Source organism: Crocodylus siamensis, chromosome 2, assembly GCF_052110815.1.
Source record: "Crocodylus siamensis isolate JL-2025a chromosome 2, ASM5211081v1, whole genome shotgun sequence".
Lineage (NCBI taxonomy): Eukaryota > Metazoa > Chordata > Crocodylia > Crocodylidae > Crocodylus > Crocodylus siamensis.
Genome location: NC_143396.1, coordinates 211,763,082 through 211,790,020, shown reverse-complemented (window position 1 = coordinate 211,790,020; position 26,939 = coordinate 211,763,082). Strand labels below are relative to the sequence as shown.

Sequence of the window (26,939 nt, the reverse complement as noted above, 5' to 3'; positions counted from 1 at the left end):
CCATGATGTAAGAAGTTTACACAGAGATAGCCACTGAATTTATGATCAATAGGAAACTGCATACCTTTTATTTCTCTTGAACAGTTCTTTGCAATGATCCAGCAAAATATATCAATAAAAAGCTCTGAATTGATGCTGTTTCCCTATTTCATGCCCTGTTTAAGTTCCCTGGGGATGACAGATTAATTTAATTACTTTTATTGAACTGCCTAGTTGCTTTTATTGGCAAATCCACTCACACGAGGCAGACTACAAATTTCTCTTGGGGTTAACACTATCCTATTCGTCCATTTTTAAAATTAAAGTAAATTTATTGTTGTTCCATGTGTTCTTTTCAGCCATGCTTTTTGCTGTTAAACTCAAATTTTTTAAGTGCCTTCACAGACACTTATGCTGAAGTTTAAAGGGTTTTGTTTTTTTTTCTAAACATGGTTAACGAAAAAAGGAAGCAGGCAGCTATTGCCAAATGGACTGTGAACTAAATACAGCACTCAACATTCACTGGGGAATTAAATTAGTCTGATAACAACAGCACTGAAAATGCCTCTTGAATGCCACCTGGAAGCACAAAAGTGGTCAGTCAGTTTCCAACTTCCTTCGCTACCAAGCCCGCTGCTTGCAAAAGTATCAAAACAAGAGAGTTCAGGGTATCAATCAATGAATGACATGACAGCTTACCTTCCTAAAAGAGGGATATGATTTTAAAAACCGGTCAAAAGCCCAAACCCCTATTTGGGAGGTGGAATATGTAACAGCTAGAATGGGTTGAACAACCACCCTCAAGCTTGAAACATTCAAAATATGAACACAGATTCAGATAACCGTTTTGTTGCTAGAAGAATCTCCATGTACAACAGACTACACCAGAAGCTGGATTCCTTCATTTGTGGGCCTAATTTAAAATCCAAATGAAAACGTAGCTTGGGCTGCTACTAAATTTTTCTCCCTGTTTTTGTGGGAGGAAACAAGAAGACACGTTTTATGCTTTAATGAATTGCTCATTCCACCTCAGGATTAGAAAAAAAAGATGACCTGTTGTTATTTTGTAGCACACTTTTTCTATGGCAGATTTTTAAATGTGTTTTAAAGCTAAAGAAAGCATTTTTGCACAGTACATCGCATGGCAATAAAAGTGGCAGGATGGAGAATGTTCAAATTCTACGAGAGATTGGGACATAAACTAGTTCTGTTGAATATCCAGTACTGAAAATATGACACAACATCCATATGTCACTTTATATCATAAGTTATTTCCTGGGGTTTCAAAGTCATTGAAAGCTAAAACCCTTCCATAAGACCCCATTGAGAACTGCCTTGCACATCCATCAACTTATCAAGAGGTCTTGAAAGCCATTAAGCAGACGAAGAACGACAAAGCATGTGGTCCTGGCGGAATACCAGCTGTAATTTTTAAGGTAGAAAAAAGCTCTCACTCCAGATACACATCGTTATTTTGAAAATCTGGAAACATGAAAAAAATTGCCCGTGACTTGACAGATGACAGAATCATTCTCATATTCAAAAAGGAGATAGAACAGGTTGCAGCAATGATTGTGGTACTGCACTCCTGTCCACTTCCATAGCTGGAAAATCCTTGCCTACTTTTTCCTCAGACTCACTTTCCTTGCTGAGGAGATTCCCTCTAAGCCTCAAGGTGGTTTCAGACCACACAAAATTATAATAGATAAGATCTTTGTTACTAGACAGCTGTGGGAGAAGTGTTGCAAACAATACCAAGATCTTTACATGGACTTCACTGAACTAAGGCCTTTGATTCAGGCACAAGAGATGCCCTATGGAAGATCCAAATAAGATTTGACTGCCCACTAAAATGTATTGCCATTATCAGACTTTTTCATTGTGTCCTAAGCAATAGCTTAGAAATGGACTACTAGAACTGGACTCGCAAGGATGTGTGATTGCACCAACAGTCTTTTCCACGTATATCACAGATAGTCTGTATCTTGTTGTTCACAAACTTCCATCTGAGTCAATATCCAGCATTGCACAGACACAAAGCTCCTTAACATCAATCAGTTAGGTTCCCAATCAAAGACAACAAACCCCTCCGTTTCTCATTTTCAATATACTAGTGACTGTGTTGTGTGTACCACTCAATAGAATAGCTTCAGCAAGCTCTTGATTGCTTCTGTGAAGCATACAAAATGTTTAGACTCACTGTCAACTTCATGAAAACTAAGACACTTTACCAACCTACCCCAAACCAACCAGCAACTCCTCCACATATTACAATTAGAAGGCAATCCCTGGAGAATGTTGAGCATTTCCCCTGCCTAGGCAGCCACCTTTCCCAAAAGCTAAACATAGATGATGATATTCAACACCATATAAAATCTGACAGTGCTGCTTTTGGACACCTCCAAAATCATGTCTTTGATGATCATGATATCAGGAACCAAACCAAACTTCCTGTCTACCAGGCTGTTGTCATCCCTAGTCTATTGTATGGGTGTGAAACTTGGATATCAGATTAGAAACATCTGAAAGCTCTGAAATTGCAGTTGGGGAGCAGAAGCAGAGGGAGCAGGGTGCACATGTGCCACACGTGTATCCACCTGATACACGTGTATCACCTTCGACGGCTAAGGCTGGGGAGGAGACAGCGGCGGGGGCAGCAACAGCTGATTTCCCCCTAAGGTAAGTGGGGCAGAGGGTACAGCACAGCTGAGGCGGATCCAGAGGGAAGCCCTCCGGAGCCCTCTTAGCTTGCCTGACAGGCGACCTAAGAGGGCCGGCATTCACATAAGGCGGGTGCGAGGTAGCTGCCCAGAGCGGCACCTCCAGTGAGCAAAAGCAGCAGGCGCAGCTCTGCAGACATGGTGCAAATGCAGAGCGCAGCTGCCAGGAGCCCTGCCCGGGTGCTGCCGCCTGCCATGGGCTCTTCTGAGGCCTCCACCCAGATGGAGCTCATGGCGGGGTCGGTGGCCCCTTGCCCCCATCTGTGGGGGGGGGGCTTGGTGGGGCCCTGGGGGGTGGGGCCCGGTGGTCCCCTTGCCTGTCCCTCCTGTGCACGACTTACGGCCCTGGAGGAGCAGGTGAGGGAGCTCCAGGCTGAGGGGGATCAGGGATGCAGAGGATGAAATTGATGCTTATTTCTGTTCTCTGCAGGCCCAGTCGCCCACTGTACAGCCCCCATGGGAGATGCATCCAACACAGGAGTGGCAGAAGGTGTCCAAATCCAGAGCTGCTAGGCCTAGAGTGGTGGAAGCTCCCCAGGTTCACCTGGGGAACAGGTTTGATGCCCTGGCGGCTGTGATGGAGAAAGACAGAGAAACTGGCTCCGTGGGGACGATGCCACGCCCCACATGACAAAGAATGGGCAGAAAGCGAACACCAGCAGGAATAAACGCCAGGTCCTCGTTATCAGAGACTCCATCCTACGAGGACTGGAAGATCCCATCTGCCGGCCTGACCCCATGACACAAGAGGTCTGCTTCATGCCTAGGGCTCAGGTTAGGGACATCACAAAGAGGATCCTGGTCTACATCTGACCTGCAGACCAGTACCCCATGGTTGTCATCCACGTGCGGATGAATGACACGGTCAGGGGCAACCCTGACCGCATTATGAAGGATTTCAAGGCTCTGGGGGACAAGCTTAAGGAGACGGGGGCGCAGGTGGTATTCTCCTCTCTTCTTCCAGTGAGTAGGCAGGGACAGCGACACGGGGCCTGCACTGGTGAAGTCAACCAGCGCTTATGCAGTTGGTGCCGCCAGGCAGGCCTTGGGTTCCTAGATAATGACCCATGCTTTCAGGCGGGGGACTTGCTGGGGTGGGATGGGCTTCACCTCTCTCCTAAAGGGAAGCGTGTCTTCTCTTCCAGGTTGGCTGATCTCGTACAGCAAGCTTTAAACTAGCCTCACCGGGGGAGAGGGCCACAGGAAGACAAGGAGACACCACCCAAGCAAGACAGGTGACAAATGCAAGGAGTGCCCAGGTAAGAAACAGGGGTCCGGACAGTCTCCCCAACTGGGGGGTGGCACACGCAGGTAGGCAAGGCCTTAAATGCCTATATACCAACGCTCGTAGTATGGGAAATAAACAGGAGGAACTCGCCCTCAGAATAGCCAGTTCAGACCCAGACATAATAGGGCTTACAGAAATGTGGTGGGATTCATCCCACAACTGGGCAGTTAGCACTAGGGGCTATAGGCTTTACAGGCAGGATAGAGAAGAAAAGAAAGGTGGGGGTGCTCTGTGTCAAAGAGCAATACACAACCTTTGCCAGCAGAATGGGGTCAGAGGAGGGGCAAGCTGAACTGCTCTGGGTCAAGATACAAGGGGGCCGTAGGGAGAGGGATCTGACAGTGGGGGTCTACTACAGACCACCCAACCAAGGGGAGAAGCTGGACCGGGAATTTTCAGGCCAGCTTGCAGAGGCACTTAAGGCAAGGGATGTACTTGCCATCGGTGATTTAAATTACCCGGACATCTGCTGGGAGGAACAGTCAGCCAGGTCAGACCATTCCAGGAGGTTTCTGGCCGAGATAGCAGACCTCCACTTAATTCAGGAGGTGCACAGAGGAAATGCCCTGTTGGACCTGGTCCTGGCCACAGGCAACAACCTAGTAACGGGCCTCCAGGTTCTTGACCACCTGGGTGATAGCAATCATCGCTTGCTGGAATTCACCATCCAGCGCAGGGTGTCAAGGGCCTGCAGCAAGGCAGTAGCCCTAGATTTCAAAAGGGCCAACTTCAACAAGTTGAGATTAGTGGGAGAGGCACTGGGGTTCTCAAGAGCAGGGGAGCTCAGTGCCCAAAATTAGTGGTCGTTCCTTAAGGAGATGATACTCAGGGCCCAAGGGGTGACCATCCCAACAAGAAGCAAGGGGGGCAGGAGTGCCCAAAAGCCCCCCAGGCTCACCAAGGGGGTCTGGGAATGCCTGATTGCCAAAAAGGCGGTGTACAACCAGTGGAAGGGGGGTGCTATCTCTAAAGACGAGTATACCTCCTCTGGTTGGGCCTGTAGGGGGGCTGTCAGGAAAGCTAAAGCAGACATAGAGCTAGGACTAGCGTCCAAGATCAAAGATAACAAAAAGTCCTTTTTCAAATATATAAGGAGGATGAAGAAGGCACCAGAAAATGTGGGGCCCCTGCAAGATCCTCTGGGCAATCTGGTAGTTGCGCCAGAGGAGAAAGCAGACGTCTTTAACCAATTCTTCACCTCTGTTTTCTTGTGCAGGGACCAGGACTTCCCCACCATGATGCAAGACAGACTTGAGGGGAATGCCTCCAGACCTCAGGTTGGGTTAGAGAGCTTCTGGAGGGGCTAGACATGTTCAAATCAACAGGTCCAGATGCTCTCCAACCCAAGCAGTTGAGGGAGCTACTAGGAGTTATTGCAGGGCCTTTGGCACGGCTTTACGAGTGCTCATGGTACTCGGGCCAGGTGCCAGGAGACTGGAAGATAGCCAATGTGGACCCCATCTTTAAAAAAGGGAGGAGGGAGGACCCAGGCAACTATAGGCCTGTCAGTCTTACCTCTATCCTAGGGAAACTCTTGGAGAAGATCATCAAGGAGCACATCTGCAATGGGCTGGCTTCAGGGATGATGCTCAAGGGCAACCAGCATGGTTTCAGTAGGGGCAGGTCCTGTCAGACCAATTTGATTGCCTTTTATGATCAGGTCACAAAAGCATTGGATGCAGGTGTCGTCATGGACGTAGTCTTTCTGGATTTCAGCAAGGCCTCTGACACCGTCTCCCACCCCAGCCTCATTAAAAAACTAGGCAACTGTGGCATTGATGCCTACACCATCAGATGGATTGCAGATTGGCTGAAGGGTTGTACTCAGAGGGTGGTGATGGACGGCTCATATTCGACCTGGGGGGAAGTGGGCAGCGGAGTCCCCCAGGGCTCGGTCCTTGGGCCCGCGCTGTTCAATCTCTTTATCAGCAATTTGGACGATGAGGTGAAAAGCACCCTGTTTAAATTCGCTGATGATACTAAAATTTGGGGTGAGGTGAGCACGCTAGTAGGGAGGGAAAGACTGCAGCAAGACCTAGATAGGTTACAGGAATGGGCTAACAAAAACCAGGTGTGTTTCAATACTTACAAGTGCAGGGAGCTGCACTTGGGCAGTAGTAACCAGCAGCACACTTATAAGATGGGAAACTCCCTTCTTGAGAGCACAGAGGCAAAAAGGGATCTTGGAGTCATTACTGACTCCAGGATGAACATGGGCTGACAATGTGAGGTCACGGTTGGCAGAGCTAACCAGACCTTGTTATGCATCTACAGGTGCATCTCAAGCAGGGCCAAGGAGGTGATCCTCTCCCTCTATGCAACACTGGTCAGGCCACAGCTGGAGTACTGCGTCCAGTTCTGGGCGCTGCACTTCAGGAGGGATGTGGACAACATTGAAAGGGTCCAGAGGAGGGCCACCCGCATGATCCGGGGACAACAGGGCAGACCCTACAATGAGAGACTGTGGGACTTGAACCTGTTCAGCCTTCACCAGAGAAGGCTGAGGGGGGACCTGGTGACCGTCTATAAACTCACTAGGGGGGACCAGAAGGGTTTGGGGGAGATGCTGTTTCCCTTAGCGCCCCCTGGCATAACAAGGAATAACGGCCAGAAGTTGTTGGAGAGTAGGTTTAGATTAGACATCCATAACAGGGTGGCTAGGAGCTGGAACCAACTTCCAAGGGAAGTGGTGCTGGCTTCTACCCTGGGGGTGTTTAAGAAGAGGCTTGATGCCTACCTGGCTGCAGTCATTTGAGCCCAGTTTTTCTCCTGCCCAGGCAGAGGGTCGGACTTGAAGATCTACAAGGTCCCTCCTGACCCTACTTCTATGATTCTATGAAATGTTGTCATCAGTAATGTCTTAGGAAAATCCTCCATATCAATTAGAAGAGCAGAAGACAGAATTCTGGCTGGTAATGAAGCCATGTTTATATGGCACCAGTTCTATTAGACAGGACATGTCATAAGGATGCCTGACAACCAGCTCCCTAAACAAGTCCTACACTCCCAACCCACCAATGGTCACTGCTCTAGAAGTAGGCAAAAGAAGAGATTCAAGGACACCTTGAAGGCTAATCTCAACTGCCCACCTATTTAAAAGGATCAATAAAAACTATTAACATTTCCACCAATTATGCATGGAGTACTGCCACATATTGTGAATTTCTGAAAGATGATATATTCAAAATCTGAGTCATTTTTGCAGGACTGCAGATGTTTAAAATGCTGAGTTTACTCTTTCTGAAGTGATGTTTAACAAATTTGAACCATCTACTTACCATCATTCTAAGTTTTGATAGAAGTTAGTTGTGCTAGTCAACTGGTTTTTGAACTCTCATTCTCCCAAAAGCAGCAAGTCAATTTTAGTGTTATACAGCACCTATACATGTGCGGCAAAGCTGCTCCAATGTGCTGTAATTAATTAATCAAGTCTGCTGGAGCGTGGTAAATACTGTGCTCCAGCAGACTCCAGCATCACTTGTATCAGCATCCCCACACTGAAAAATGGTGCCATGGGTGTTTTAACTAAAGCTCGTTCAACAAGCTTTAGCTAAGAACCCCCGCCACCATTTTGCAGCATAAGAAAACTGATAGATGTGATGCTCTGGGCACTTTAATCAGAGTGGCTCTCAGAGCCACTCTAATTAAAGTCCACCCCCACCCCTCACTCCCAGAGCACATGTATAAACACCCATAGACTCTGGATTCAGGATGATTACCCTTGGTATTTCCCAAATCAGGAAGATTAATTGCCTGTACTAAAGATATGTTGTTGTTTTTTCCCCTAGCAAGAGTTCATGGGACACTTAAAACAGAATTATTGCTAGATAAACCATACAAAGCTATAGGATCCTAGTTTCTCCATTCTAAAATTTAGCCTAATTAAGCTACTAGAAGACTTTTAACTTGGAGTATTATTATAATAATAATAATAATAGAATCTCTATCCAGTTCTGTAGACCATGGCAGAGGGTAATGTAAAAGACAGACAATATTACAAAATCGGTATTCTTTTTTCTTTCTTGGAAACAAATACTTTTAATATAGCCAAAGAAGATAAGTGCTAAATTCCATTAATATTCAGCTTCCTCAACTTAAAAGGAACAGAGGTTTAAAACACTGTCAATAGGAGAATGTCAACATAAATATAAATCTAAACATAATACAATATTTCAGGGTAGCTCACATCTTCAATACACTGAACACTCTAAGAAGCTTTTGGGGTTTCTTTCTACCCTGTTTTTCTGACCATATGACCAGCAAAGAGCCTTTAGATAGCAGTAACTTTCAAGGAAAATCATTATTTAAACAAAGTACTAAGTCCTCATGCAGAAATCATCATATAGAAGTGTGTATACCTTTGCACACACAAGGGCATAGCCATATTGGATATTTATGCATACATATGGTTATTACATGTCTAAAAATGTCTGAGCACAGTGCTTAATACTGCAGTGCCTGGTCTCCAAAGATATAATCATAGAAACTGTGCATTCAGATTTAATCTTGCAAATATCACGGGTCATTTTTTAAAATCTGGTAATAGTTAGGATTTGAACTCATGACCTGAAAGTGAAAAAGCTGTGCCCTAGTATCAGATACAGCCTGAGCCACCCCATTTTCCTTTTAAATTATTTTCATTAAAATCTGAATGACTATTTTTCAAGATATGTGAGTGCAAAATAAAGAAAATAGGAATGTGATAGTTTAAAATGCATTTCACACTGTTCCAGCCCTGAAAGGCTTTGTGCTTTAAGTGGAATTTTTGCAGGTCATTAGTTTATAATGTGAACCAGTGCCTTTGGGTATTTTGAAAGGGGGAAAAAAAAGCAACCCAAGTTATTTTGTTTAGAAATGCAGTTTCCTGTGCTGGTACAATCATTTATTGCAGCTGGAACTCCAGTTATGTTTTATATGCATATATTTGGAGGCAGATGCTGTACTGAGTATCAATGTAACGGAGATACATCCTGTAGCTTTTTGCAAGGTGATCTGTTCCCTATACTTGAGGTCTCAGTTCTCCTCAGTTAAACAAGCTCAACACAAAGTAGTAGGGTTTGTACCAGAAGCAAATTTTAATTACTTAATCTTTTCCAATGTCTGAATTTCTCCTTTGGTTTTCTGGGTCTGGGAAAGGAAGCCTGCCACACGAGCAGTTTCCACTCCCCCTGACTGGTTTTCTGCTTCAATGCCTGTGACTGATACTCAGTTCTGCCTGAAGGACAAGGACAGAGCAGGGTTCTGAGTGCCAATCAATGGATCATGCCAAATGGTGTAACTGGAAAATACATTACTTCTGGAATAATATAGGGATATCACTCTTAATAGACAACTGCGGTTGCAAGCAATGTAATTCGGCAATATCAAACTGACATATTCATTTTATAAAACCGATTTAAAGAATCCCTAGGTCTGTGCTCATTAGAGATGAGTCTGAGCTACATATTTTGCACCCAGAGCTGAACTTCCCTATTCAAATCTTGGAGGCTGTTTAAGTTGCACTAATGCTCACTGAATTCAGAAACCATGCAAATCTAAGAAAAAAACTTAAAATCCTCATTCAGTCTAAGGTCTTCTGTTTTGACCAAACTCATCCCTCACTGACCCAAGTTACTCAGAGGACTGAGTTAGTAAATATCATAGCTTGGTCAATACGTGTAATCAGTGTTCATAAAATCAGTGTTCACACAACCATAAGCCACAGGCCATCTTGTATTACTGCATGTCTTCAAAATAAAAGGATTAATTTTTAATGAATATAATTCCTGAGGTTCTGATCTAATCAACTTGATTTCACTTGATTTCAGTGAGAGACACTGCAGCCAAAAATTCTGAAATATAGGAGGGACAAAATCTATATTGTCAGCTGAATAATGATTACCTGAAGTTGCTCAAAGTAGAAAAATTCTGGCTCAGTGTCTTCCACATTCCTAAACCACAATGAAATGCAGGTCCAAGAAAGATTCCTGACTTCTTACATAATGGACATCTAGCATTATGTTCAGGCCCTAACAATCTATTTAACGTGGTTAATGATGGTGATGCTGTGGATTTCTAAGGTGATCTTTAGCTCAAACAACAAAATGAGACAACCGCCAGGTTTCTCAAAGTACCATATCATTAAAGAAACAGGGAAAAAAACCAACCAAACACCCACCGACCTAACCTATTATCATTCCAGATAATGATAATCTGAGGCCCTAGTCAAGTCTAAGTACTCACTGTCCTAGGTACTGTACATACACATAGTAACTGCCAGTGTCCGTCCCCAAGATGTTATAATCTAAACAGGCAACCCAGGAAAAAGCAGCAGGGAAAATGAAAGAGAAGAGAACTGAAATGACCCACTCAAGGGTATGCAGCAGGTTAAGGTGGTACTAGAAAGAGAACCCATGTCTCTGAGATTGCTGGTCAGTACCCTACCCAGTGGACAAGGTTATCTCTCTTTATACTTGAAAAAGATTGCACTTTGCGAACTGAATTTGTTCTGCGAGATTCTGGAAGTTGACATACCTTTCAAAAGATAAGTGAACGTGCCTAGAAACTCTTCATATGTCTGCTCATGGCTATTGATAAACTGATCAAGGATGCTGTTTAATGGTTGCTTTTCCATGATCACAACCCTGACAGTCAAACAGGCATATCCGTTGTGACAGGCTTCATCTGCAATAAAAAAGGAAAGCTGTAAACAGTGTGACTTTAAGACTTCTTTTTTTTCTACAGGAAGAAAACAAATTGGAGTTTAGGGAGTCTGAGGATTTGTTTGGGTTTTATTTTTAGACTACAGAAACAAGTTCTCTAACTTTCACAAGGCGGGTTAGCATTACAATGCCAAGAGTTTGTTCTTTCTGATGCTCCTGAACCCTTCAATAGGACTCTAAACTAGCACAGGAGTTTACCCATGAAAGGTCATTAGCCAGATCAAGGACACAGTTATTCCAGCTTTATTTAGGTGACAGGTCCTGGTTTGTCATCCTTAAAGACTAAACACTTGTATCCACAGAACAGGTATTCCTGGGCAGGGGATGAAATATGCCTTTCTCGAGACACCTTGGCACGTGCTTTCTACTTTATTCTTGAGGATCCATGTCTAGGTAGTTTAGTATCACTGCCTAGCCAACCCTGGCGGAAATTTTTTTGTTTGTTTTTGGGGCTTTTTTGCTAAAAGGGTGTTATTTAGTGTATATATAAATGGCATAATGCAGTAACAGATAGATACCCGAGAATTTAATTGGATAAAAAAAAATAGTATAGTCACATTAGGACAGCACTTTGCCTAGGGTTAATAAGCCCTGTTGCAAAGCAGTGCATATCTGCCTGGGTGGATCACCAGTATAACACAGGTATGCTGTTTCTGGGATACTTACAGTTAGGTTGGGTACCTTTGCTCAGCACTACACTGTGCAAACACAGGCATAGCCCAGAAGCTAGTCATTGTGTTGGATTGTATGATAGGTATACCTGTACAGTGGAAATCTGGACTTAATCCACCAGCTCATTTAACAGATGCATCTTGCACTATATCATCAAAGCACTATATCATCAAAGCATTCCACTATATCATGAAAGAATGTGTTGCTACAATTTTTATGCCCTAGATAGGGATTGGGGTGCATTATTGAAGGTACTGTATACACCTAGGAAAGCATGGTCTCTAGCTAAAAGACTGAACAAATGCTAAGAGCTAGTGCCCTGTCACTACTTTCTGGTTACCAACTATTACTTCCCAGCCCATCTTGATTGCCTTTACAAAGCGTAAGAAAAACAACAGCCTCAAGGAAGCTCTGTTTTAGTGGTGTCCAAATTAATGTGTATAGCACTTCAGAAAGCTATGTAAAGTCCATTAATAATTGTAATAATCATCATAATAACAGCATTCAGTATACATAAGGGCCTGACTTCCAAAGGATATAAGTCCAAGTTTAATAAACAGATGTGTCATTTTGCATACAGTTCTACAGTTCTGCATTCAAGAGGTAACTTAGTCACATATATGAAAATACCATTTGTAGACACAATTGCAATAAATGTTAATGACTATTAGATATGCTGTACACTTTGTTTTTCATGCGGCGCTGGGCATCTTGACTCCTGTAAATCCAATACCTAATTTATAACAACAGTAAGAAATAGTTTATCAGACAAAATCCTGTATTCACTGAATCCAGTTGATTCCAAACAAGGTAGGTTTTCAACCGTTATTTTCTGATTCATAGTTAAAGCAGATTGAACAAGGAACACTCAAACCACAACAACAAAGTAAGCCATGTTTTTTCATGTCTTATCCTAACTTTGGTGTGCTGTTGACTGGCAGAAGAGATTATTGTTTTGAAGTTAAAAAATACACATGGCCCAAAAATACACAACGCTTTTATAAAGTTTCACTAAAAACAAGCTAATATTAATCCCTCTAGGGACTGACCGAGCATATAAGCATTTACCAGACAGTCAAAGTAGTTTATGCAAATTCTAGTGGTTTTCAGAAGGAAGCGATGCCTTTTTTATTTTTCATTACTGTTCAGTTATTAGAGTCATTACTCTAAGTATATTTCTTTGTGCAAAAGACTAGGGGGCATTATAAGGTCTTTGTTAACCAACCTCATTCTTTAATAAGGAACTAAATAATAACTACAATAACTACTACAACAATGTCCTACCCTACCACAGTACCTACTAGAGAGCTCTCAGGGCTCTGCAAGTATTAATGAATTAAACTTCACAGTAATCCGGCAAGGTAGGTGCCAAAAATTAATATGCCCACATTATATATGGCAAAACAGAGAGTTTAAGTGATGCCAACAAGTCACCAGGAATAAAATGCCTGCTGTGTCAGCCCGTGAACTCCCCACTGCCCTCTGCAACTTTAATTATCACCTTGAGATACAGCTTTTGTGTTGGCTTGTAGAGTGATGCCCTTGCCCACCTCATAATCACTTGAGTGCTGCTGCCACCAGCTGAGCTCCACTCCCCACAGGGCCCAGCTGGAATGGGGCAGGAACAGCTCTGAAGCTCTCCCCATCCCGAGGTGAGCCACGGACAGAGGGGACACCAGCAGCAGCAGACGTAGGGGGTTGGGGGAATGGAAAGGAAGAGAGGTACCACTGAGCACAGAACGGAAGGGACAGGATGCCAAGAGTGCGGAACAGGGTTTTTATCTACTTTGGGAACTTAAAGTCCTCAGCTGCTGTTCCTGTGGCATGGTCTAAAAGGCAGGTATGACTGCATCATTGCACCCATTCTGGATCTGCCCAGTGGCAACGTGTAGGGGGTGCATAGGGGAGCATGTGCATCCCCTGACAGTGCTGGTGCACCCCCTGACAGCCAGTGTTCCTGGGCAGGGGAGAGCACTGGTGCCTGCCCTGAGACTGCCAGCCAGGAAGTGGAGGCGCCAGAAGGGTTCCCCTCGTGGCCAATCACGCTCATCCAGAAGTAGCAGCGCACCCTGAAGTGTCACCAGTGCACCGCAGCCACTTGCGGGTCAGCAAGATCAGTGGCAGTGGGACCCCCCACACCCCGGTTGCTGACACCCTGACTCAGGAGGCACCAGTCACCCATGGATCTGGCCCTGAGTGCACAGGGCATTCCACTCTAGGTGTGAACGTGTTCTGTAGCAAAAGTTGCAGGGCAGCAGTGGCCCAAGGCCTGAAGACAAAATCTTAGTTCTGGGTCCATCTTTACAGTTGGAGAGAAGATGAAATATTGACCCCCTTGGAAGGATGCCCAGCCAAATACTACTGATAAAATATCAGACCCCAGCTTCATGAAGAATTAATTGTGGGTGCCAAGGACAAAAAGTGAAATATACTCTGCCTTAAATCTTAGTAAAAAAAAAAACCTTAACAAGTAAGTAATCTCAAAAGACTTAATGCAACCTAGTTTCATTGTCCTGGGCCTGACCTATGCATCTCCCATCAGACCTAAGGTGCATAATATGCATTCATTACAGGGACAAATGCAACTGATTCTAGTCCTGCTTGTTAAAAATGTGAGAGAAAATTTCCCAGTCATTTCCAAGCTTGACAAAAAGGCACTTCTTTCTCAGGTTTCTCTGCAGAAGAATGGACCAAATGCTTACCTTGCTTATAGCCATAAATCTCCAGTAGCTCCACTGAAATCAACAGTTACTCCAGATTTACAGGAGTGTAAATGTGATTAGTTTTGCTTTACCCACACTAAAGCTTAAAATGTTCATTTTGGCTACAGAAATGAAATATGTAATTTGAACAATTCATAAATACGGCCACCTTTACTAGAACTTTGCTATTTTAGTGAAGAATTTAAATCCAGAAACCCAACAATAAAACTAGAGAGGGCCCAAAGATACAATAAAAGCCCAAGGATGCTCCAGTAAATTTGCATGGGGTTGTCCCCAGTCTCTCTCTCTTGGAAATAGCATATGATGAGCAAGACGAGTCAAATGGATCCTCATTAAACATTAGGCTCCATCAAGCACAATGGACTTCCAGTTTTTCACACTTTGAAAGATACAGATAGTTTTGCACTTGGGTTCCACACCCATGATCTCCTCACCCTAATTCCAGGTGCCCTGCAGAAGTGTTGACTTCTATGTCATGTTGGTCTAGATAATGAAAATCAATGGATCTGACACTTCAAGGAATTTCAGCACTCTCAAAATTAACAGATTGTTTTTAGCTGATAATTTGTTAGGAAAACTGTGATAACTCTTTTTTCTAATCTGTATGTCTATTTATTAAGATTCTTATATGGGCTCATTTTTATTCTAGTTGACAATCTGTTACATCCTTTCAATTTCAGTCCCAAGTGTCTCTCAATAAAGCCTAGTGGTTGTCAAAAAGTGTCAACCTATGCAAAAGTTTTGTGGTGTGAACAAGGGAAACCAGACAAGCCAACATTTTCATTTATGAGCTACACTACATTTGAAACTGTCCTAAAAATGAGTAAGTCCAGGACATAAATCCAATTCACACTATGCCTCAGACATTAGAGATGAACTTTCTACTAACTTCAAATTATTCTTGAGAATCACTCCAGATTTATAAGTTTAATAGGCTCTATTCTCAGGATATTTCTTTTAAATAAATGATTTATATGCCTTTTGAAACCGTCCCACCTGAAGAACAGACAGAACAAAACAGGAAGTTTGTAGTCACCGTTGTCATCCATCCTAACTGATCCCATGCAAGACAAGGAACAACTCCTATTGAACTCAAGACCCTACCTTGCAGGAGGAAAAAATAGGCTGCAGAAGAAATGGGGCCCATATAGGGCCTTTAAGGCTAGGAACAGACATTACACAGAAACTGGTTTAAGTGATCAAAAACTAGTTTAAACCTGTAACAGAACAGACGTTCAGTGCACATAAACCACTTTGAAAATGGCTGAAACCAGTTTGAGATTAATCTAGTTGAATGTAGTATCAGACTTAAATGATTTGGGTCAAACCAGTTTATGCAATATCTGTCCCAGGCCCCTTTGCTGATCTAAGTTAAACCAAGGACCTCTGGCTGCTGGCACTGCCGCTTGGCCTCTGCTTGGAGCCGGTGGCTAAATAAGCCCCCTCCAGGCAGGAGGGGGCTGGCTCGGAGCACAGAGCAGCAGCTGCAGCCGTGCTAGGCAGACCCCAATGCAAATGCAGTGCCAGTGGCCAGCAGCCAGCATCCGAATAAGCCTCCTCCTGCCCAGCAGGGGCTTGCCCCAAGCACAGAGCGGCTGCCAGCATTGAAGCAGGGTCTGCCTGGCACGGCTGCAGCTGCCGCTCTGTGCTCCGGGCCAGCCTCCGAATAAGCCTCCTCCTACAAGGAGGGAGCTGACCTGAGCACAAAGCAACAGCAGGAGCCAGCCCGGGCAGACCCCACTTCAACGCCGATGGCCGCTCCATGCTTGGGGCAAGCCCCCACTGGGCAGAAGGAGATTTATTCAGATGGCCACTGTCTGCCCAGCCCAGCTGCAGCTACTGCTAGGCCTGTGGTTGGGGTCAGTGGCTGAATAATCCTCCTCCTGCCCAGAGGGGGCTTGCCCTGCGCACAGACCAAGCAGTGGGGGCCATATCCATCCCCATCCCCACCTGGCAGGTGGAACAGCAAGCAGTGAGTGAGTGACAGTGATGGGCAGCAGCCTGTCACCACTTCACAGAGCATAAGCCCCTTCCCAGCAGCACCACTCTGCAGGCCTGGCAGAGCTGTTGGGAATATGGCAGCATGCTGGGGGGCTTGCAGGGCTCTGGCCCGCTCTGGACCTCCATGCTGCCGCAGCTCTGCCAGCCCCACAGCACAGCGCAGTGCCCCAACCAGGAAGGGCCTCTCTCCCCCATTTTACGACAGGGGCTGCTGCCCCCAACAAGGGCCTTGCCCCCTCCTGCTGCAGCAGCGAGGCGGGGACACAGCCAGGCAGGGAACCTGGGTGGAGGAGGAGAGCATGGCAGCGAGGGTGGGCAGACTGGGGTCAGTCGAGGGAAGACTAACTCTCCACCCTGCCCCCCTCTGCCTCAGAGACCATGGTGCCTGCTGCTGCAGCAGCGAGGGGGGAGCGCCCAGCAGACCCAGCTCAGGTTCCTGCCGGTAAGATAGAGAGGGAATTAAACCCCTCGCCGGCCAGTTCAGCCTGGGTTGGCCATGCCTCCCCACACAGCTTCCCTGCAACCAAGGGCCTGCTCTAGCACCGCAGCTCCTGGCCTAAGCAACTTCAGGCATGTGCCTGCATTGCCTCTGTCCATAGCGAATGTCTGTCCTGTTACAAACCGGTTCAGCCTAGGCAGGTTAGACTAACCTGCAAAGGCTGAATCAATTCAGGCTCCAGCTTTTTGAATGTCTGTCCCTAGCCTAAGTGCTAGGTCACCGGATGAAATACGGATCTAGTTGATAGTGACCAAAAATCAGTCACACAACAGTTGTTTGATAGCCTATGTGAAATGCACTGGTGAATCAATCCAGTTCCAAGTAGATCAGTGTGCGCTATTGCTGACTGTCTTGCCATTAATTATATTTTTCCTTATTGGAGTTGCAAAGGAGTTCTGAAGTTTTTCATGGTGGGAACAGGATGTCAAAGACTCCTGAACCCTACCCTTATGTTGGAAGCTCTGCATAGTAAAAGAGAAAAGTGTTTCTGAAAATGGTACATTTAAGAAGCTGTATTTTCTTCCTTCTTCAAAATTTGCATTTCTTTCCTGCTCATCCATTCAAGTTACTGTATTTAGGTTTCTTGAGGCCATCACTCATTAAGACTTGCTGATCATCTGCAGATTGTGCAGAATCAATTCTATTTCCCAAAATGTAGTCTTCCTCCCAGCTGTCTAAACCAAACCAAAAATGTCTGCACTGAATCACAGAGGCAGGTCAGCTGAGTATTAGCATGATTTCAATTACACAGTTATTAATTCCATTAAACAATGAAAAATGTAGTAGTTGTGAAACGCTGGCTTCCTATTTCACACTATATTCTTGAGCACTGGTTTGTCTTTTAAAATCATTATATATTTTTTAAAACCAATAAAAGGAAAATGAACTTTCGAACTTTTAAACTGAGACAGTATCATTAATCAACTCCACACAGAAAAGCCCTACACAATTTTACTATTCAAAAAAAAATAATCCACTGCTGCATCACGTGGCATAGACTTTTTGAGAATCATCCAAAGGGGAAGTCATGTTTTAATGCTCTAAGCTTAGATCTGTCAAAAATAATCCTCATTAAGAACTGGTTATTCATTAGTAAATTATTTATTGAATACTCTTGATGTAGATGGAATGCATACCAAAATATATAGTCACTGTCCTAAATCTAAATGTGAATGTGTTAGACTCACTGCAACTGTCTTATGCACTATCTAGCACATAATATATTTCCCTGCAGTCACTGTACTATCTTTATCTGACTCAGTCATTGTTTTCTACAGCACCTTGAAATACCCAGTTCCAAAAAACAGTTCATAAAACCAAAATCTATTCTTATCTAGTTAAGGTGACAGAGATAAGCAGCTTATGCTTCTAAAGCACATTTCATCCATAAAGCTCATATACTATGGTCTTGCAACAATAAGATCTGAGTTCCAGGGACTCCCTTTGGGCAAGGTAAAGGAAAAATAGGTTCCATAGGTCTGCTACGTCCCTTCTACATGCAGTTAGGCAGCACAGCATGGGAAGCAGATAAAGCCTTAGGCATGTGGCAGTGTTGGCAAACATACTCTATACCAGGTGTAGTATCCAAAAACTGTATTCTCTTCCTAGTGCAGCAGGCTGACCTAAAATTAAACTCTACATCCCCAAGTCCCCAGATGCGTCCCTCCCAAGCTACTGCAGTGGGTTATTTACCCCCTATAGAGCAATCCCAGCATAATGCCAGTCTGCCCCTAATAACAGTACCATAAAATCCCATAGACTGTTAGACAGACTTGTGCAGGCTTACTGAGATTGGTGAACACAAACACCATTGGTCACGTGGGTGTCATGGGCCCTATGTTACCATTAGAACAGATTCTCATTTAACTTGAATAGCTGGAGCCAGCACTCTGGCAACAAAGGTATCTTACCTGAATTCTGTCCCACTGTCTTGTTCAACTAGTTCAACTTACTGATGACCATGAAGTCCTCATTAGGTACAGATTTGCTACATTATAGCAATAAATAATGAGATAATACTATTGTAGGACATAACTAAACATGGGTCTAAAAAGAAGTGCAATTAGCAGGTAAGACAGAAAAAACATGCACTATCCATACTATTTCCAGCCTGTGCATGAGCCCAGAAATATGAGGAAGAAATTTCACAGAAAGTAGTGCTCCATCCTGCTTAGCAAGCACCGCAGTCACTATGCCATTTAGTTGCCCTACATCATTCAGCCACTAGATGGTCCTACATGCTGTACAGCAGGGGGTTCATACAGCTCACAGGCTAGATTTAAACCGCAGAACATCTCAGGCCCACCAAACTACCATGGGGCATCAAAAGTTGCGCCCGTTGCTCCAGTGGGCATGCAAGCCAAAACTGCTGTTGCTGGACGTCACACCACTGCTGCCAGACTATGACCCTCCTGCCCCCTGTGCCACAACCTCCACCCCCAGACCGTGCACCACCCTCGCTGCACCCAGCACCCCCACTGCCACCAAACTCTGAACCACTCCCACTGATGCCTGCACCACAGCCACTGCCACTCAGGCTACTGCAGCAGGCCATATAGCCCAACTTTGATCTGGCCCACAAGGAGTACCATGGTCCAGTTCTAACCTGAGACCCAAGTAAGCCTGATACCCTACTGTGCAAAATTCAAGACAAGATGTGAAGAAAGGAAACAAAGGCAGAACTCAGATTAAGTGGGCATCTGTGTGTCTATGCAGCTAACACTGTTTTATTTAATACTTTCTGTTTAAGAAAGGAGTACAGAACCCTGCATATCATAGCATGATACTGTACCTTGAGAGGAAGGGATAAAAAGGGTGTAAGTGGGTGATCCTTAAGAATCCCGATTTCCTGAAGAGGAACTTTGAAAGTGTTCTTTAAAGACGATGGTAAGAAAATTACATTCCTGTTCTGTATGTTGACAAGTTGGCTGGATGTTTGCAGACTTACACTTTTAAAAGAAAACGTATCAGAAGACATAATCATTGTCTTAAGGAGATGATAACATTAAATCTATTAGACATCCCTGCCTTGTAACCTGGCCTTCTCTCCCTATCCCCTCACCCCCATCTCCTCCCCTCCCACCACCTGTAATGAGACAGCAGCTCCTGGAATGAACTTCAAAGAAAGCTCTGGTTATAAGCAGGTGCAGGTCAACTGAACGGTATGAACAAGATCAAAGCTCAGATGTTTCAGTTACAAATGAGAACTACTTTCAAATGATTCATGGATGTTTTGGATGCTTCTCACAAGAACTGTCAATTCAAAGTAGTTATCAAGAGTACAGGGCCTGATGTTGATCCCACTTAAGTCACCCAGAAACTTGCCACTGACTTCAATGGGAGGAAGAGCAGGACTTTGAATGAACACTCATGCCAGTTTGCCTGAATGGGAGCTGTATAGATACATTAGTGCAATACTTGGTCTTAGGTCTGAACTGTGTGATACTGTCAAGACTCTGGGCCCAGCTATCACTGCCTTATAGACGCACTGCTAACTGCCAAACAGCTTTAGCTGCAAGTAAAACATATTGAGCTTGCTGAATTGGGAAATACTGTATGAGTTAAGCACCTTATAAATTGTAACAAATGGCAGTGACAGTGCTGTCTTAAAGACAATCTAGGGACCTGCTACAAGGGTAACATTTCCTGTTCACATTTGTTCTTCTAAAAGACAGCAACCACAATCCCTTGGAGTGCAATTTTCTCAGATTATGCAGCTAAAGACAGGTAGGGGGTCTCAGCTTTGGTATGAGGGCTCTGAAGAAAATTCATCTTCTTCTAAAGCTAATGTTAGGGGATACTTCTTTGCCTGTGTCTGTACTGAATGCCCAGTAAGGCGGGGCTTAAGGTCCCTGTCCCCCTGTCTTTAGATCCTTAGATGAGACACAAAGCTGAAATCCTGATCAGAAGTCATTAAGTCTCCCCATGCTACCTTTCACCAAAGCTAAAGTCTCAGCCCCAGGGTCCTGGCTAAATTCCAGGGATTTACATTCCAGCTGTCTCCAACAACATACCCTCCCAATTGAATAACTAGCCTTGACTCTGTGCCAGCCTGCCACCACATATTGTGGTGTACAGTTAGTGAGCTGAGGAGTTACATCTCAGAAGTGACTGCATGTCAGTGGCTAACAATATGTTTGTGACATTTGTCATCTGTCCAGTCAAAAGTTTGGAAATATCTGGGATGAAGAAAATTTAAGATGTTAATTTAAATGAATACTGGTGGAAGAAAAAAAAACAGTTCATTCAATATGCTTCCAGATTATTGAGTCAGCAGCATAAGACATGCCACATAAATTACTTTTATTAAACTACAAGATTTAAAGGAATGGATCTCTCAGTTGAATACTATTAGTACATAGTTTTGTGCCTTTAACTGTCAAATAAAGTGACACAATTTTGTACCTCATTTTTCTGACCTCCCTTGTAGGCAAGGTATTCCAGAACTGCTTACTCCAGGATTTCTTGTCCTTTCCTCTATAGCCACTGATCACAGTTGGAGAAAGAGGAGCACTAGACGGACCACACTATTCATATCAAATACAAATTTCTTTTCAGTGGCATTTTGTTGCAGGACAAGTTTAATTTCTCTGTCCTCTGTACCAAAGTAATCATATCAGACAGTCAATTTTCTAAAGATAAGGCACGCTGACAGAGGGAGAGTAAGATGAACCTAAAATATTAGGCCAGACACAAGGAAAAAAATCTCAATTTTCTTTTGAAATTTGTATGTGATTTCTGCAGCTTGACTACCTTGTCTTTTGATCACACAAACTAAAGAGGGTCAGGCTGGGTCAACACTTGGATAGGAAACTGACAAACACCATGTAGGTCCTGCTGAAAATAGATATAAATTTGATGTGTATGCAGCTGAATTTTGGGCAAGTTTGATTCTGGTTCTGAACATTGTGGTACAAATCCCCCATTACCAGGGGGATCTCCTTCCTGTGGCAGAAATAAGCTGCTATGACTGTCAGAGGATACTGTTGTGGGATGTGTCAAATTTCAAGTAAGAACAAAGCCACAGTCCTATCTGCATTATGGTGATTAAAGATTTCATGATGCTTTTCATAAGAGATCAGTATATTTACCCTGATATACTGACCACATTCCACTTCACGCTCTTCCTATTTAAATCCTCATTGCAATTTCAAATACTAGACTGTCCTAACCTATTTTGCAAAGTTACTATGTGATGTAAAACAGCTGCTGTGTTCCCCTTTCAGAGGCTTCTGTATTTCAGCAGTAGATGTAGCGATGCCCTGCCAACCACAGAAGGGGGCTGAGGCAGCTGTGAATTCTGTTTCTTCTTCTTCCACTTACTCACTATGTGACCTTCTCTTTGCCCTGAAGCTCCTTCCCTCACTTCCCCCTGTAAAAGCAATAGTCTCAGAGGACCTAAGAGGCTAATTAGTGTTTGCTGGAAAAGTGCTCTGAGCAAGTCTGATGAAAGATGCAAGAAAAGTGTACAAAGCAGTATTCTTCTTTTAGGTCCGAATCAAAGAGATCATTGAAGTCAATTGGAAAGCTTCCTTTTACTTCAGTGGGCTTTGAATCAGACCTCCAGCCAGACCCCACTCCTTGGGTTGCATGCATTTACTGCTTCCTTTGTTCAGGTTCAATGTCATAATCTAATTGTAGCCTGTAAATTCAAAGGAAAAAAATAATATGCAGGTCAAAGTGGGTTTTCTACTGAGTCTGTAGAAATTCAACTTCCCATATTTTTTTTTTTAACTCAGCAGTGACTTTAGTTTTTTATAATTTTTTTTACAAAAATGTCATTTCAAAACCCCTGCTAAAGGTGAAGAACCCACCAAGCTGAGTACCGTACAAATATCGGAGAAAAATTAGTACCTGACCAACAGATTTTACAATCTAAACTAGCAAACGCGTACTGTTAGTATGGCCTGAAAGAGTTAAAACTTCTAAAGGTACAAGCTAATGGGATGCTTTTTTGTACCATCTGAAGTGAAAAAAAAAACCAAAACAAAAAAACGGTCACAGCCAGTTAGCCACATTAAATGAGTGCTCAGGAACACATCTGCAAGCTAAGCATATAGAGCCCCCCTCCCCTTTGCCTGGTTGCTTCTCTATGCCACAGCCCCCTGTGCAGTCAGAGAAGATTCCATAAAGTGCTGATATTTGATTCCCTGTTACAAAGAAAGATTTCAGGAGAAAGAGAAACCCTCCATCAGCCAGGTAGGTCCAATACGTTCATTGTCTTGCCCAAATAAACTTGGGTGCTGAAGTTAAGGAAACTTTTCTGCACACTTCATTTACTGGGTGGTTTACAGTTGCCTGGATATCCAGATGGGAATCTGATCAGGCAGAATTTGGGAACTACATTTGTTTTTCAACCTAGAAGTCTTGGGGGTCTGATTTGGGCACATCAGGAAGAAGGCGGGGGGGGGGTATACACACAAATGCTGCATTGGCAGAACCACTGGAGAGGAAAACCAATATAATCTTGCAAATAGCTTTTTAATTCCTGCACTAAACATCTATGTTTGTGCCAAGTTACCAATGCCTGCAGACTGATGGGAGAATTTGACAAGCAGCAGTGAGCTTTGACTAGTAAGACTTATTGTTACCCTGGCATCTTTTTTTCTGAGGGAGTCAAATCATAGCTATGCAATTAGCAAACACACTGGTTTCCAAACCTTCTCATGACTAAAAGATTATTCAGAATGCTTTGCTAGCATTTCTGGAATCAAATCATTTGTTATTTGTTAATATCCTGACAGCTGCCATAAATTTGTGAATAAGGGTGTGGATACTGGAATTTTCTGAATATTGGCATAAATTATTACTCACGTTGAAAATTCATGCTAAATAATGATGTTTGTTTTCCTTTATTCTCTATTTAAAATGTGTCAGTTGCCTAATCAGAAGGCAGAAACAAAACCATGTGACTTAGATGACTGATCAATTAGCATATATAGTCAAAGAGAACAATCAGAAAAACACTGTCATCCAAAACTTGTTCATCCCAAACTTTCCCTTTTTTCCTTAGAGCCATCTCTATGTTTCTCCCACCCTTCTTCTCTCTAGGGAATATTTCTATGGAGCATTCCTAATCCATTACCCTCTCCTCTGTCAAAATCGAATCCAAATCCGTTGTCTCAAATGGCTTTGGATCCAGCCACTCAATCCTTCCTACAAGAAACCTGTCTGTCACTTACTTATGGAACTGCTCATTTATGTGTAGTGGAAGAGAGATCTAATGTTGGCATGTGAGATCTCTGAAACCAAACCTAGAAACTGCTGTTGGGAGATAACAAAAGATAATTTAATATAAGTAACAGAAAAGAAACATGTAGCTAATATACCTTGTGCCCACCAAGATGTGCGTCTATCACCACCTTCAATTCATTTCAGTCATGTCTTTCCCCAAATTCCTAATCTAGGTTTGTCTGTAACATACACTTTTCAGAAAAGAGATGTATACTGTTTTATATTTGGAAGGTAATTTGCAAAACTGTGGATGCTATAATAATACAATTGGTAAGGTATAGGTATTTTTACGGTGCATATATGAAGGTAAAATTAATGGCAAGACGATGATTAAATCACTTTGGCAACAAGTTCAGAGAATTTTCTCCCTCTTTCCCAAAATGTGCCTAAGAAATGCTGTACCTGCAGTGTGGAAGATCTACCACTTTTCTGAGGCCCCTGAAATAATGAGGCAAAGAAACCACAAAGCAAAAGGCAGAGAAAATATTAGCCAGTAAACCTAAGTTACAGCTTCCTCTTTAAAAACACTGTCCTTTGAGTAGCCAGAGACAGGCAGGGAGGATCTTTGCTTAACGTCCAGTGTGAAGGCTGCCAATTCTAATACAGGAAAACTCATCTTTGTACAAAGGCCAGCCCAGGCTAACTGCATTCATGTAAGCCATCAAAAGAAAGATCACCAGCTCAAATGATGCATAGGGTCCATGGCTGAATTTCACCTACAGTACAGGGCCTTGATCTTTTTGCATAGTCGTACCAGCTTTGAGAAAGGTGTCAAATCCTGGGAAATCTACAACCTTCAAGCTAAGGCAACAGAGTTACCCAGCAAACAAAAACAGATTTTGAACTCTGTCTAGGACAGAAATCCCAAAGGAGATGGTGGAAGTTGCACTCAACATTGCCACTCCTCATGGTTTTAGGGTCTCCTACTACATAGTTTTTCCTTAAGACCTTAACACCCACAGTTGTGTGACCACAGAAGGATGTCAGCTTTCAGTGAGGTTGTTCTATCAGTGCCAGTAAAGGTCTGAAACCATGAACCCTAAAGTTTTCAGCACTAAAAAAAACTAGTAGTTCCTCCCCTTTCCTGCCCCCCACAAAATCTCATGACTTTTAAACTAAATTTTATGACTTTTTCATCTCATGTTTTCTGAACTGTCAAAACAAGCAACATAACTTGAAGAACAATTTGGAAACATATAGCACAATCCTACTGTGGTAAAAGGGAGCCACAATCCAAAAGGAGGTAATGCACTATTTAGCACCATTTCCCAGACTGTTTTATCGTCATCTTTAGTTATTATCATCATCAGAGAAGTAGACCTAATAGAGAATGCCATGCCTTGCCTTGCCTTGCCTTGTCTGATTAAAAGACATCGCTCGAAGAAATCCTTGCCTCCCGCATCATTTCTGGACCACCACTACCACATCACTCTCACGCTACTCGCATCACCATCATCATTTAAAAGTTATTCTCATTTATAATGATGGTTATCATGTCATAGTTATGGTTACATTCAAGGTACTGTCATTTTAAAGTTATGATCACTATAATATTATCTAATAATAATAGCTTTAGTAGTAGTACTAAAAACCATACCAATAATAACGATGATGATAAAATAACATCAATAATAGGAATAATATCAATAATACTGGCAATATCCACAATAATATAAATAATGCCTACAATAATATCAATAATATCCACAATATGCCTATCACTAATAATAATGGTTAAAAAAAAGTACAGTAATAATATCAGATACCCCAATAATATCCTTAATATGTATATCAATAATAATATCAGAAACACCAATAATATGCATAATATTCAATCAATAATAATAATGTTGGAAACACCAATAATAATAATAATATTGGAAACACCAATACTATCCATAATACACTTATTACTATTAATAATAATAATATCAGAAACACCAATAGTACATGTATCAATAACAATAATGTTGGAAACACTAATAATAATAATAGTAATTCTGGAAACACCAATGTTATCTCTAATATACATATTCATAATATCTGAAGCACAAATAATATCAATAATATGCATATTATTAATAATAATAAGTTGGAAACACCAATGATATCAATGATGTGCATATTATCATTAATAATGTTGGAAACACCCATAATATCCATAATATGCCTAACAATAAAAATAATAGTGTTGGAAACACCAATAATATCCATAATATGCATATTAATATTAATCATATTGGAAATGCCAATACTAATATTCATAATAATGTCGGTAATAATGTCAATAACATCAATAACGGCCCGCATAATCATATTAATAATAACAATAACAATTATGATGATGCTGATCATGTCAAGGAAGACTTTAGCCGCAGGCAGTGCCACAGCCCAGTGCCTGGCCGCCAGCGGGCTCAAGGCCGCCGCCTGCCCCTCGGCGCAAGCCGGCAGCAGGGCCCCTACCCCCACCCCCGCGGGATCCAGCCCGACCCCCGGCACCCCGCGCCGACCTGTTCCCCCGCCCGGAGCCGCTCGGCCAGGCCCAGGGCAACCCAGGGGCTGCTGGGAGCTGTAGTCCTTCCCGGCCCGGCCCGGCCCGCGGGGGGAGGGCCCCATGTCCCGAAGGACAGAACTACCCTTCCCAGCAGGCAACGGGGCCGGCGTCCAGTGCTGGGGTGTGGGCGGGGTGTGAGACATGGGCCTCGTGGTCGCAGTACGAGTTCAGCCCCTGGGCAAGGTGCAGGGGCACGGTGGGCTCCACTCAGCTCCCTGAGCTCATGGCTGGGCCTGTGGTTCCCAGCCAGGGGTGTGACAGCACCCCGGGGTGCCTGGAGGTCCTTGGCACAGATCGGTGCGCAAACTGGACTGGCAAGAGAAATCCGGAGATTTCATATAGGAATCCACAGCCATGGGGCTCTCTTGAGTTCTTGACAGCAGCAGCAGCCGAATTGCTCTCTTATTGTGAAAAATCTTGAGTTTAGAGCACCCAGGCCCTGCTGGAGCCCAGCATCTCACTGCAGCATCGCTCAAAAACCAAGAGCTGGCCTTTCCCAGGCAGCCCCTTCAGTGTATGGAGGGGCTCCTGGAGCCTAAGAAAAAGGTTGAAAACCACTGCCTACCTGT

At 43.5% G+C, this 26,939-nt stretch overlaps 1 protein-coding gene across 1 annotated transcript in view; it reads right to left on the bottom strand.

Annotated features, from left to right (window-relative positions):
* IFTAP (intraflagellar transport associated protein) overlaps positions 1-26,425 on the bottom strand; it is a 73,923-nt gene extending 47,498 nt beyond the window's left edge. Inside the window, exons 1-2 of the mRNA XM_090032956.1 lie at positions 26,327-26,425; positions 10,501-10,650 (exon numbers count right to left, since the gene is read on the bottom strand). Coding sequence (XP_089889082.1) covers positions 10,501-10,600 — 100 coding nt within the window. The 5' untranslated portion in view covers positions 10,601-10,650; positions 26,327-26,425. The remainder of the gene's footprint in view (positions 1-10,500; positions 10,651-26,326) is intronic.
* Positions 26,426-26,939: the final 514 nt, after the last annotated feature.